This window comes from Chiloscyllium punctatum, chromosome 1 (genome assembly GCF_047496795.1).
Source record: "Chiloscyllium punctatum isolate Juve2018m chromosome 1, sChiPun1.3, whole genome shotgun sequence".
Classification (NCBI taxonomy): domain Eukaryota; kingdom Metazoa; phylum Chordata; class Chondrichthyes; order Orectolobiformes; family Hemiscylliidae; genus Chiloscyllium; species Chiloscyllium punctatum.
In genome coordinates this window covers 90,120,189-90,135,078 of record NC_092739.1, presented here as the reverse complement: position 1 = coordinate 90,135,078, position 14,890 = coordinate 90,120,189, and the positions used below count along the sequence as shown (strand labels likewise).

The 14,890-nt window shown below is 41.6% G+C and overlaps 1 protein-coding gene across 9 annotated transcripts in view; it reads right to left on the bottom strand.

Annotated features, from left to right (window-relative positions):
- Positions 1–14,890, bottom strand: part of adamts6 (ADAM metallopeptidase with thrombospondin type 1 motif, 6) — a 339,528-nt gene that overhangs the window by 152,041 nt on the left and 172,597 nt on the right. For 8 of the 9 annotated variants that reach the window (XR_011960687.1, XM_072570764.1, XM_072570790.1 and 5 more), the window contains one exon: positions 2,756–2,902. The exons of the other annotated variant lie outside the window; for it this stretch is intronic. Coding sequence is in view for 7 of the 8 variants with exons in the window: in XM_072570764.1 (XP_072426865.1) it covers positions 2,756–2,902 (147 nt within the window). In the remaining variant the exon portion in view is untranslated. The remainder of the gene's footprint in view (positions 1–2,755; positions 2,903–14,890) is intronic. 9 annotated transcript variants of the gene reach the window in all.

Below are 14,890 nucleotides of genomic sequence, written 5' to 3'. Positions count from 1 at the left end.
CACACACAAAACCATGCTGACTATCCCGAATCAATCCTTGCCTTTCCAAATATATATAAATCCTATCCCTCAGGATCCCCTCCAACAACTTATTCACCACTGATGTGCAATTCTGGTCTCTCAGATATAGGAAGGATGTTGTAAAAGTTGAAAGGGTTCAGAAAAGATTTACAAAGATGTTGCTGGGTTGGAGGGTTCGAGGGTCAATTGAGAAAATATTTTCCCCAGGCTGAGGGAGTCCAAAACAAGATGGCATAGGTTTAAGCTGAGAGGGGAAAGATTTAAAATGGTCCTAAGGGGCAACTTATTCATGCAGAGGGTGGTCCACGTATGGAATGAGCTGCCAGAGGAAGTAGTGGAGGATGGTACAATTGCAGCATTTAAAAGGCATCTAGACGGGTATTTGAATAGGAAGGGTTTAGAGGGATTTGGGCCAAATGCTGGCAAATGGGACTCAGTTAGTTCATCTGGTCTGCATGGATGAGTTGGACCAAAGAGTCTGTTTCCATGCTGTACGTCCCTATGACTCTATGAGTGAAATAGAACACCAGTTCCACCAAGGCACTAGCAGTTTCTCTCTAATGGGAAGGGGCAGAAACCAACATTCCTAAATCTCACTTCTCATGAACCAGGCACTGCTAAGTCATAAATCTTGCTGCTCTAACATTGTCAAGCTGCCAGATTTGGGATTGTGAAGAAAACCTTCTTTGCATTAAATGCACTTTGCCATAAAAAGATGCTGTCTCCATGAAACAGCTGCACAGCGTCTGACATTCTGCAAACATCTGTACAGTGTGGAACACCCTCTAAACAGCTGCCGATTGCCTGACATCCACAAACATCTGTACACTATCCGACATCTTCTAAACAGCTGTATAGCATCTGACATTCTCTAAACATCTGCATCACCTACTAAACAGCTGCACAGTGCCTGACACCCTCTAAAAAGCTGTCCAGTCTCTGACACCCCCAAACAGCTGTACATTGCCTCACACCCCCTAAACAGCTGTTCAGTCTCTGTCACCCCCTAAAGAGCTACACATCTCTGACATCCTCTAAGCAGTTGAACTGTATCTGACACCCACAAAACAGCTGCACTGCGCCTGACATCCTTGAAACACCTGCAAAATGCCTGACATCTTCAAAACATCTGTACAACATCTGACATCCCCCATACAGCTCCACAGTGCCTGACATCCTCTAAAGAGCCGCACAACATCTGACAGCCACTGAAGAGCTGTATAACGTCTGACATCCTCTTAACAGCATCACATAATCTTGCTGACAAGCAGCAAAACCGGTCTGTGACAGACTGCATGTTGGGAGCTAGAACATGTGAAAACATTTTGCATACAGATCTTTGGACTGACTGTGCAGGACCTGGACAAATAGAATCCTGATTCTGCAATGCTCCTGTCACATAAACATTCAGATCAGTAAACTCACCTTGCATAGTTTTAATATAAAATTATACAATCCTTTTGTAAGTGGACATGCAGAGAGCTATTTGTTGCCTCTAAAAGTTAGTTTCTGCCCACTAGTTTTGGTCGTTACTTCTTTGTTTAAAACTTTTAAATTCAATGCCAGTAGCATTCAGACTATGTTTGTACGAGACTGTGTGAGTTCTGGGCCAAATGGTCTGTTGTGGAAAAGAAATGTTAAATACTGTTTCTGCCTGCAGGGATTGTACACAGCTGGAGTGTTGTTTTATTAAGGACAAGTCTATAGCATTCTGCAGGCATTTCCACTCTGAGAGAGAGAAAAAAAGTGCCCGAGCATGTGGTCAAGTGTTAAAGACAGATCTCAGTATTTCTCAAAAGCACACTTCTTTCTGGGTTGGAAGCTTCAGTGATTACCCCCCACTCTGTTTCCAAATTGCATAAACCCCCCCACAGGACCAGTAAGCTATTATTTATACAGTGCAGAATATTAGTTCCACATGTCAGCGGTACAGAATAAGCCGTTATAACTGATCACCACTCAGCATTCTGCTGCTGATAATGGAAATTAACATTTTGGTGCTTTTTGTTGGTTTGAAAATCTGTATTATCTTTAGAAATCAAAATCAATCTGAGTATGAACGCAACAGTCAGGGCCTGCATGGTTTGGATAAACAGAATTATTTTTACAAATGTGCTGCTATCAATATTTAACTAACAAAAGACCAATAATGAACTTCACGTCATTTATCCTCTGCAAAATATACAGCAGAAATTATAATAAACAATACTGATGCAGTTTTAATGCACTGGGCATTTTCCACAATCTTTCTCCAAACTTCAGAACCAATTAATTAGTTCTCTTTAAACATGACGGTAATGTGAACGACAAATCAAAACTAAATTCAACAAAACAGTTCAAACTCTTGTGGACACAATTTCTCAATGTCTGAATAAATGACTACTGTTTTATACTAGCTGTATCACAATAACAGACTGAACAAAGCTAATACAACAAAATTAAGAAAATCTAAAAGAAGAAAAATTAAGAATTCACCAGCCCATTTTCACTTCTACAAATCTGTGCTTACTTTAGATTTGGATCAACAAATTTGAAAAAAAGTATTTACTTTAAAACTAAGCACTTATCCATTACATTCATCAAAACCTACTTATGTGATGTTGATGCGTAAACTATTCAGTGAGCTGCAAGTACAACTGTACCAATTAATACTGTATTTACTTATGGCAACAAATAATGATTACTTTTTTCAATAAATTGGGTAATCTAATTTGCCGTGCTACTGGGCACTTACTCCAAAAAACTCGTGATATAATCTCTGCTGCACGTAGACCAAGAGAATGGATTGGTGTTGGCAGTAATGTGAGCTGCCATAAGCTTTGCTGCTTCATGACCTTTTGTCCCACAGGAGTTTCCTATTCCATCATGATTCATACCGAAACTGTCAAGAAAGAAGTGCTGCATTAGCTCAATGTGTAACCAGACAACTATCTATCATGCCACCTACTAACATTCAAACCACTGAATATCTTGACACATAACATCAGTCTGAGTGTCGGGAGCCTTTCAACATGCCTTATGTGTTTAGTGATATGAATCCTCGTGATTATACATGTTGGTGCATATTTATTCTCAAAATATCTTCTATGCCAGTCTTCGTTCTTAATAAAACACTCAGCAGAGACTGTGTTTGACAGTGTTTCTGGGATTTTTTTTAACACCTGCACAACTTCACATGGTTTGAGCATATGGTCTGAGATACATGCATAATGGATAGCATAAAAATGGCTCATTCTAAGAATAAGAAAAACAAGGGTAAAGTATATATTGCTAATATACATGTCTGTCATTTTTAAGATTGAAAAATAAATTATGCAACTGCTACATTGACAGAGTGAAACAAAGGCCCACTAGACAAATCCCTGAAATGGCAAGATTTTCTTATGAGAAGAGTTTGAGAAAACTGGGGCTGAATTCTCCAGAGTTTCAAAGAATAAGAGGTGATCTCATTAAAACTTCCAAATTCTTACAGCGCAGTCAGTGGGGATGTAGCTAAGATATGGTTGGTGAGTTTAAAACCAAGGGATATTAGCTCAGAATAGAGGTAGGCCATTTCAGACCAAGATCTGGAGGCATTTCATAGGGTAGGGAATGTTTGGAATTCTTTACCCCAGAGAGCTCTTTAAGTTCAATCCTTCAGCATGTTCAAGATAGAAAGTGATAGATTTCTGGAGACTAATGAAATCAATTTCTTTTTATCCTTATTGTACCTCATAGTGGCGCCAGATTGTGGTGGCAAAACGCTTTTCAATGTATCTTCCAGAAATATATGACAATAAATAAATCATTCATTCACTCATTAAGGGGCACGGAGATAGCATGGGGAAATTACATTGAGGAGAGAATCAGCCATGATTTAATTGAACAGTAGTATAGACTCAATGGACTGGCTAAATGGTCTATTTTTCCTCCTATGTTCCTATGTTACTGCCTCCTACACAACTAAGAATTTCCAGTACAGCACTCTCTATGTAACTGAGGCACTTGAAAGAAAACTATTCATAGAGACAAATGTAAAACATTAGAAATTAGTATAATTATACTTGTTTTCAGACAAGAAGGGGCACATTGTGTACAAAATCAGCATCAGACAGCCTGTACCAATCAGCTATATACCTAGGGCTCATTCTTCAAGGTGACTGCATACATCAGTGGTTAGGTTACTCTAATATGTAAATGAGAGGCTGATATGCTTAGGAGTACATCTTGAAATTAATTCATGGTGGAGGAAATATACAATGATCCCGCTCTGCTCAATTTATTCAAAGTTTTGAAAAAATAATGCTTCCTTTGGATAGTAGGACTAGAAGTGCTTCCCCAATTGTCTTTGCAACTGTTTCCTCAGTCCCAGATGCACTCTTGGGACATTTCTGAAGGGCATTGCTAGTGAGGCAGGAGGCTCATTATGGATCACACCAGCTGTCTGTGGAGTCATGATAGGTTCCACTAACAGCCCTCAAATATCTAGATTAATTCTGAACAGCAAGTTCTGGCAATAAGATTTTCAGTTCAGGCATGCATTTTCCCAATGGGCCAGCAAAAAATTAGCCCAATTCAAGAACATTAATCCACTTTTATCATACAATAAAAAAGTTTCCTAATCCTGTTGCAGTGTTATAGCTAAAGTTTCACAGTACATGATCTGGCTATTTAAATCATAGCACAATGTGAGTAAAATAGCTATATAGATACTTGACAAGAGTATTACCCTGTACATTAAGAAGCCTGGTAGTGACTTAGTGATCTAGTTATCCAGAGTGATAAAATCTTGACTTTTATGAAATCTGTGAATCATATGATATAAACCATACAATAGTGAAGGATAGACCAGATCGAAAAGTTGAAGTTCTAAATTGGAGAAAGGCCAATTTTGACAGTATTAGGCAAGAACTTTCAAAAGTTGATTGGGGGCAGATGTTTGCAGGTAAAGGCACGGCTGGAGAATGGGAAGCCTTCAGAAATGGGATAACGAGCATCTAGAGAAAGTATATTCCTGTTAGAGTGAAAGGAAAGGCTGGTAAGTATAGGAATGCTGGATGACTAGAGAAATTGAGGGTTTGGTTAAGAAAAAGAAGGAATCATATGTAAGGTCTAGACAGGATAGATCGAGTGAATCCTTAGAAGAGTATAAAGGCATTAGGAGTATACTTAAGAGGGAAATCAGGAGGGCAAAAAAGGGACATGAGATAGCTTTAGCAAATAGAGTTAGGGAGAATCCAAAGGGTTTTAACAAATACATTAAGGACAAAAGGGTAACCAGGGAGAGAATAGGGCCCCTCAAAGATCAGCAAGGTGGCCTTTGTGTAGAGCTGCAAAAAATGGGGGAGATACTAAACGAGTATTTTGCATCAGTATTGACTGTGGAAAAGGGTATGGAAGATATAGAAAGTAGTGAAATAGATGGTGACACCTTGCAAAATGCCTAGATTACAGAGGAGGAAGTGCTGAATTTCTTTAAACAGGTAAAGGTGGATAAATCCCCAGGACCTGATCAGGTGTACCCGAGAACTCTGTGGGAAGCTAGAGAAGTGATTGCTGGGCCTCTTGCTGAGATATTTGTATCATCAATAGTCACAGGTGAGGTACCGGAAGACTGGAGGTTGGCAAACGTGGTGCCACTGTTTAAGAAAGATGGTAAGGACACGCCAGGGAACTATAGACCAGTGAGCCTGACATCGGTGGTGGGCATGTTGTTGGAGGGAATCCTGAGGGACAGGATGCACATGTATTTGGAAAGACAAGGACTGATTAGAGATGGTCAACACGGCTTTGTGCATGGGAAAGCATGTCTCACAAACTTGATTGAGTTTTTTGAAGAAGTAACAAAGAGGATTAATGAGGGCAGAGCGGTAGATGTGATCTATATGGACTTCAGTAAGGAGTTCGACAAGGTTCCCCATGGGAGACTGGTTAGCAAGGTTCGATCTCACGGAAATAAAGGGATAACTAGCCATTTGGATACAGAACTGGCTTGAAAGTAGAAGACAGAGGGTGGTGGTGGAGGGTTGTTTTTCAGACTGGAGGTCTGTGACCAGTGGAGTGCCACAAGGATCGGTGCTGGGTCCTCTAATTTTTGTCATTTACATAATGATTTGGATGCAAGCATAAGAGGTATAGTTAGTAAGTTTGCAGATGACACCAAAATTAGAGGTGTAGTGGACAGCGAAGAGGGTTACCTCAGATTACAACAGGATCTTGACCAGATGGTCCAATGGGCTGAGAAGTGGCAGATCGAGTTTAATTCAGATAAATGTAAGGTGCTGCATTTTGGGAAAACAAATCTTAGCAGGACTTATACACTCAATGGTAAAGTCCTAGGGAGTGTTGCTGAACAAAGAGACCTTGGAGTGCAGGTTCATAGCTCCTTGAAAGTGGAGTCGCAGGTAGATAGGATAGTGAAGAAGGCGTTTGGTATGCTTTCTTTTATTGGTCAGAGTATTGAGTACAGGAGTTGAGAGGTCATGTTGCAGCTGTACAGGGCATTGGTTAGGCCGTTGTTGGAATATTGTGTAATTCTGGTCTCCTTCCTAACAGAAAGATGTTGTGAAACTTGAAAGGGTTCAGAAAAGATTTACAAATATGCTGCCAATGTTGGAGGATTTGAGCGATTGGGAGAGGCTGAACAGCCTGGAGGGTCGGAGGCTGAGGGGTGACCTTATCGAGGTTTACAAAATTATGAGGGGCATGGATAGGATAAATAGACAAATTCTTTTCCCTGGGGTGGGGGAGTCCAGAACTAGAGGGCATAGGTTTAGGGTGAGAGGGGAAAGATATAAAAGGGGCTTAAGGGGCAACGTTTTCACGCAGAAGGTGGTACGTTTATGGAATGAGCTGCTAGAGGAAGTGGTGGAAGCTGGTACAATTGCAACATTTAAAAGGATTTGGATGGGTACAAGAACAGGAAGGGTTTGGAGGGATATGGGCCGGGTGGTGGCAGGTGGGACTAGATCGGGTTGGGATATCTGGTTGGCATGGATGGGTTGGACTGAAGGGTCTGTTTCCATGCTGTACATCTCTATGACTCTATGGCTGAATTAGATTGATTTGGTTTCTGGTCTAGGTCTGGAATTTATTGCAATAATGACATTGTTTTCAAGCTACAAATTAGTCCATGGAGTTCTTGATCCTCAACTAGCAAATGCATGCTAACATTGGCTGCATAATGTGCTTACCTATATTGTAGTCAGTGTCCAAACTGCATCCAAGTTAGTCATAGAGCTGCATAGCACAGAGACAACCCTTTGGTCCATCTCATCCATGCCAACCAGATATCCTAAATTAATCTCGTCCAGATTTGGTCCAAATCCCTCTAAACTCTTCCCATTCATATAACCATCCAGATATCTTTTAAATATTGTAATCGTACCAGCCTCCACCACCTCCTCTGGCAGCTCATTCCACACAACCTCTGTGTGAAAGAAATGCCCCTTAGATTCCTTTTAAATCTTTCCCCTTTCATGTTAAACCTATGCCCTCTAGTTTTTAGATTCACCCTATACACGGCCCTCATGATTTTATTAATCTCTATAAGGTCACCCCTCAGCCTCCGATGCTCCAGGGAACACAGCCCCAGCCTATTCAGCCTCTCGCTGTAGTTCAAAACCTCTAACCCTGGTAACATCCTTGTAAATATTTTCTAAACCCTTTCAAGTTTCACAACATCTTTCCCATAGCATGCAGACCAGAATTGAACGCAGAATTCCAAAAGTGACCTAACCAATGTACAGCCACAACATGACCTCCCAACGCCTATACTCACTACACTAACCAATAAAAGAAAGGTGATAGGGATCATGTCCCTTTTTATGAATTCAGGCAAGCAGTCATTTCAAATATTTATTCAATTTTTCCCTAACCACATGCAATTAATACTTAAAATACTATGTACTAACTATGTATTCATAATAATTATTTCACTGCTTAGAATACCTGTAACATCTGGGTGACATGGTGGCTCAGTTGTTAGCACTGCTGCCCCACAGCACCAGGGACCTGGGTTTGATTCCAGCTTCAGGTAACTGTGCAGAGTTTGAACGTTTTTCCCTGTGTCTACATGGGTTTGCTCTGGTTCCCTCCCACAATCCAAAGATGTGCAGATTAGGTGGATTGGTCATTTTAAATTGCCCATAGTGTTCAGGGATGTGTAGGTAAGGTGCATTAGTCAAGGGTAAATGTAGAGGAAGGGGTCTGGATGGGTTACTCTTCAGAGGGTCAGTATGGACTTGTTGGGACAAATGACCTGTTTCTACACTGTAGGGAATCTATGAATACTATTGGCAGATTTTCATTAAAGATACTTAGATAATAAAAATCTGGAATTCAAAGTCTAATGATGACAATCATTGTCAATTGTCAGAAAACCTATCTGGTTCACTGATATCCTTTAGGGAAGGATACTGTCATCCTTAAATGGTCTGACCAACAGCAATGTGGCTGACTCTTGATTGCCCTCTGCACAATTAGGGATGGATGGTCAAGATGGTGGCAGAGTAGGATACTTCAACTGGGGCTCCTCTGCTCCTTGTATCTATTTTCCATATTCCTCTTCTTTTCCCCTTTCTCCCCTCCTGGTGTTCACTCATGAGGTAGAGTGAGCTGGAGGCATTGGGCGTAGCAGACTGGAGGCCCAAGCGGAGTGGGAACGGCCATGGGCTGGAGGGGCAAGAGGAACAGGGTCGGCCATGGGCTGGAGGCCCAAGCGGAGTGGGAACGGCCATGGGCTGGAGACCTGAGCAATGTGGGGATGGTTGTTGAACTGGGAACCAGTGTGAGTAGTCAGCAGCTCGTGTGCCCGGGCAGACCACATGTGGAAGCCCCCTGCACTGATCTACTGAAAGTCTGCAGTGCTTACCTTCTATACTTTATTCTCATTTTTCTAAGTTATACTACGAACAATGTCAGTAATGTAATTTTGCTTTCCTTTTTTCCCCTTTATTTCCGTATTTTGTGTATAAGATTTATCCCGAGGTACTTTGTATCTAAGACAGCACCATATGGGGTGACATTGTAAACTTTTCACTGTACTCTTGTACTTCTGTACTTGAGTATACATAAAGATTATTCTAACTGATTCTGACTGTACATGGTGGCCTAGCCAGCGCTGTCCTCATCTCAAGAATTTCTTTTTTAAAAATTCAATCTGTGGATTCAATCGTTTATTCTCATTTTTGTCCATTAACCTTACGAAGTAAAATGGCAAACGACAGTAAGAGAAATGATTCTATATACATAATAAAAGTGGCTCAGTGGTTAGCACTGCTGCCTCACAGCACTAGGGTCCCAGGTTCAATGCCAGCCTCGGGTGACTGTCTGTATGGAGTTTGCACATTCTCCCCGTGTCTGCGTGGGCTTGCTCCGGGTGCTCCAGTTTCCTCCCACTGTCCAAAGATGTGCAGGTCAGGTGAATTGGCCATGCTAAATTGTCCATAGTGTTGGGTGCATCAGTCAGAGGGAAAGGGGTCTGGATGGGTTGCTTTTCGGAGGGTTGGCGTGGACTTGTTGGGCTGAAGGGCCTGTTTCCACACTGTAGGGAATCTAATCTAATCTAAATAAAAATACAAACCTCAATAGGAACCAACTCTGACAGTGGAATCTTGTTAGAGATACAAAATGCTATATTTTGTTATGTAGAATACAAGAACACAAATGCAGATGTTTCTCCAATTCTCACCTATAATTGTTTAAGTGCAACCACGAGGACTTTCACATAACAAATTCGTAAACCTATGTCCACAAGATGAGCTAAAAACTTACTGTTGTTACAGTGTGACATTTTAATGTTATAAAGCATTTTTTCTTTTCTCATTCACAGGATGAAAGTGTCACTAACTAGGCAGCATTAATTACCGATCACTAATTGCCCAGAAGGCTGTTTAAGAGTCAACCACATTGCTGTGGGTCTGGAGTCACACGTAGGTCAGACCAAGTAAGGATGGCAGTTTCCTTCCAAGCGGACATAAGTGAATTAGATGGGATACTTACTGAATTCTAATTCCACCATCTGCTGTGATGGAGTTTGAACCCCACTCTCAGAACATTATCTGGGGTAACAATCCAATAACAATACCACCTTCCTCACAAACAAAATCCATTTGCCTTGTAAGAGTTAAAAGATAACTAGAACTTCACCATTTAGCTGACACTGAGAGCTGTAAATAACTTTATAAAATTTAGCCCTTCCACAGATATGGGCAATGTATTGAGTGATTGTTTAGAGCTCATACGCACGCCGATGCTTCATTGCAACTCAGCTGCAACATTGTTTAACATATGAGTGACATTCTCAGACTGACTAATGCTGTTCTGGAATCCACCAGAATCATTGTGTCATGGTCTAAATGTCAACAGCAATTTAACTAGGTTTAATTCAGCAAAATGGATTCGGGGGTTGGCAGTGGAGGCATGGACAGAGCTCTTACCAGCTTTCAGCAAAGTGACATAAAAAATCCTAAGAAATTATGGGACACCCAATTGATGCCACATCACTCATACCATAAAGACCCAAATATTTCCAGTAAAGTTCAGTCATTATTTAGTTCCATATGAATCCTGTTCAATTTCTTTTAGCTGTTGCTTCCAGTTTTTTTTTATTTGTTCATGGAATGTAGCATTGCTGGCTGGCTAGCATTATTGCCTGTCCCATGTTGCACTTCAAAGCTTTGGGATTCTCCTTAATGCTGTTTGCTAACAAAAATGTGCAGGTTAGGTGAATTGGCCATGCTAAATTGCCCGTAGTGTTAGGTGAAGGGGTAAATGTAGGAGTATGGGTCTGGGTGGTATATGCTTCGGCGGGTCGGTGTGGACTTGTTGGGCCAAAGGGCCTGTTTCCACACTGTAAGTAATCTAATGTAGTCTAATCTAATCTAAAAAACTTGTAGACCCACAATACCATTAGAAGAGAATTCCAGGATTTTTGACCCAGCAACAGTGATATATTTCCAAGTCAAGATGGCATGTGGCTTGGAGGGGATCTTGCAGGTGGTGGTGTTCCCATGTATCTGCTGCCCGGGTCCTTCTAGATGAAAATGGTTGTAGGTTTGAAATGTGCTCTCTGAGGATCTTTGCTAAATTTCCATGTTCCTCCTTGTTTAAAAGGGGTCGTGGCAGAACTCCTATCATCTTAATACATAACATAAATTCAGAAGGGCCAATTAAACCATGGACGATGTAAATAAAGTTTAGGAATGAATTTCCCCAAAACTAGGCTAAGTGCCAATTCTGGGGCATTTCATGCAAAGTTGCATTCCATGAGGTCTGGTGAGTTTTCTCACGCAGGTCTCTACTGCTTACCGTTTTAATTATTCATTCCATCCTCAATGGTCCTGCTCTCATGCAGTCTTGTGGTTAGCAGGGTCAGGAGTGCTCACTGTGGCTGTGATTTTATGGTATCCATGTCACTGGCATCATATTTAAACACCAGCATGGCACCATTTTGAATGCAGCAAGCCAGGATCTGCAGCACAACTCCAAACAACATGACTGAGAAATTCAAGCTGGCACCTGCTTAGCAGGTGGAACCTGGAGATCCTGGTTGAGAGGAGGGCTGTCCTCTTTACCCAAGGTTGCCAGAGGAGCCCACGATCCAGTCACTGCCAAAGTAGCTGTCTGGGTCAGTGCAGAATCAATAGTCCAGAGAAACACGATGCAATGCAACAAGAAGATTAATGATCTTCCATGTTCTGCAAGGCTAAATGAAACCATTTTATCTCTGCTATGTCATATGTACTCAAACTCTGCTACTGCACCCATCTCCAACCAGATTCATGATCTACCACACTTACAATCGCATCCTCCCTCAATGGTTCTCACGCACCCTATCCTTCCAAACTATCAACCCTGCCCTCTGCATGCGACGGACACCTCGCAAAGTGTTGTGATTGAGAACAGACCAGTCACCTGACTAATGACAGTTCATCTTCAAGGAACTACAGACTACTGCTTTTAGACTATTTGGTTAAAGTATATTCAGTGTGCTTGCCATATATGATGCTGCTACATTCTGAAGGTGTGATATTTACATGGCACAGTGCTAGACTCCATCTTGTCTGCCCTTTGATTGTTCAATGCTGGTGAGCATGTCAAGCTGCCTGGCTTTCTGACTGTCTCGAAAGGTAAGGCAAGGCAGAGTTGCTCTGAACATCAGATAAGCACAGAATGGGTGAGCATTAAGAAAGCAAGCTAACAGTCCTCAAATGCATTCTGTTTTGGTGCATGGTTTGGATGCCTGTCCCTGTGTGCAAAGCATCCTGGCAACAGAATTACTGTAAGGCAACTATAACTCCAAGATGCAGTATTGAAAAGGTGAACTATATCAAAGGTTCTTCCAAGATGTGCAATGATGATAGGGCGAGGCTGGTACCTTACCAACATCAGCTTCCTTGGATAGAGAGTACAGACGGTAGCTGCCCAAGCAGTGTGCCCCAAGGTATTTGGGAATACTTGCCAACATGGAGCCCCAGTGAAGATGCTGGCAAGTTGCAGCTGCCAGGTAACAGCTTTGACTTTTATATCAGGATTTGGTGCCATTTAGTTTCTCACTGGTTGCATGGGAGAACAACAATTTGTATGTAATACAAAACAAGATTAGGTGACAATCAGATAATAATATATGCAAATAGGACCTTGCTATTTTCGAGCAAGATTCTCTGCCAGCCACTAAAACTTTGAGAGAAAAGTCTGATTGCTTCTCTCAGTGTTGAGAATCTCACGTTTCACTCATTTTTCTCCAAACTTTTGAGCTATAGCCCACAATGTTCAAATGCTGGGTAAATTCTGCCCTTACTTTCTAATGACAACACAGAAACACACATAGGATTCTGATCGTCACTGGGATCGAGCATATGCTCAGGAGGCATTGAGGACATGACCCTCACAAGAGGGGATCAGATTAGCAATTGTAATTCCATAGGGTTTGATTCTCAATTCAGACAAACAAGCTTAAATCATTATCTTGAATGTCACTTTAACTCAGGCCTCTCCCAGGTCTGAGGAAGTGAGGACTGCAGATGCTGGAGCTGAAAGCTGAAGAATATGGTGCTGGAATAGCACAGCTGGCCAGGCAGCATCTGAGGAGCAGGAGAGTTGGTGTTTCGGGATGAAAAACTTATGGTCGAGACGTCAACTCTCCTGCGCCTCAGATGCTGCCTGACTGGCTGCGCTTTTCCAGCACCACACTCTTCGACTCTCCCAGGACTGAGTCTACCTCTGTAAGAACATGAGATAGCACGACTGAGGAAAGAATTTTAGGGCATCTGAGCACCTCACTTCCACAGATCTAAACACAAAAGGAAACGACTGTGGACATTGGAAATCTGAAATAAAATCAGTATGTTCTGGAAACAATCAGTAAGATGAACAGCATCTATGAAGACAGAAACAAAATTATGACCTTGCATCAAAATTGGAAGAAGTTTGAGGTCTAGCAGTTTGTAAGCCAGCACAGAGCCAAGGATTATGCCTGACCTGCTTAGTGTTTCCAGAATTTTCTGTTCCACCCTAGCACAAAGCTTTCTCTTTGTTCTTTCCTCCCACCCCATTCTCAGGCTCAAAGATGTTGCCTGATCTGTTGAATGTTTGCAGATTCTCTATTTTTATCCCACAGATCTTCTTTATTTAATATTATGTCATGGATTCAACCCAATTCAATGCTTGTGATAAGTTCCTGCAAAATTTGTTACGTAATAATCGTAATTAAGGTATTAAACATCTAAGTTCCTAACAAAAGTTAATCAAGTCTTATTAAATGTAAGTGGCTTAGCAGACAGCCCAATCTGTACATCCAAAGCTCTGGAAAAAATAACTTAAAATCATCTGGGAAAGGGAGGAAAAACTGGCAGCCCACTCTTGTATGCCTCCTCCTGGTGACTCAACCAAGGCGTGGCAAGACGGGAGGGTGGAAAACTGTGCAGGAGGACTGGAACCTTTGCCACATGGTTTAACATCAGTTTATAGTGCTGAGTCAACAAGGAGTCTTGAGACTTCTGTGGGGTGAACAGGCTTCTAACCAATGGAGCAGACCATGGGAACCAAACTACTAAAATAAGTGAAGTAAAATAAAATTAAGCATAGGAAAGTAAATTGTAATGATGTCAGAATCACATTAAAGAATTGAAATGACAAGTACAAATGAACATTTCTGGACTGTCTGTTTGGCTATGTGCATGTGAACATGTGTTCAAAAGAATTTTTGTGAAGATTTAGTGCTTTAGATATGATCAGGAAGAAATTTATTTGTATGAGTGCAATAAAGACCAATGGAAAAGATAATGTCCTACTCTAATCATACTCTTGAACGACATACAACTTGATATTGGGTCAGATTATTTTCTAGGCTTTTGTGATGGCCATTTAAGCATTAAGAGTTTTCTGTCAAGGGTGAATGAATGAGACTTTAGTTAAGCCACATTTGGAATATTATATGCAATTCTGGTTGCTACACTATAGGAAGGAAATAGATGCCTTGGAGAGGATGCAAAAGAGGTTTGCCAGGCTGTTGCCTGGTTTGCGCATAGAATCCCTACAGTGTGGAAACAGGCCATTAGGCCCAACAAGTCCACACCAACCGTCCAAAAAGTAACCCACCCAGACACATTCCCCTACTCTACATTTATCCTTGACTGATACACCTAACCCATACATGCCTGAATACTAAGGGCAAGTTAGCATGGCTAATTCATCTAACCTGTACATTGTTGAATTGTGGGAGGAAACCAGAGCATCCAAAGGAAACCCATGCAGACACAGGGAGAATGTGCACACTCCATACAGACAGTCACCCAAGGCTGGATTTTAACCCAGGTCCCTGGTGCCATGAGGCAGCAGTGCTAACCACTGAGCCACCAAACCACTGTACCACTCCCACGTATATTAG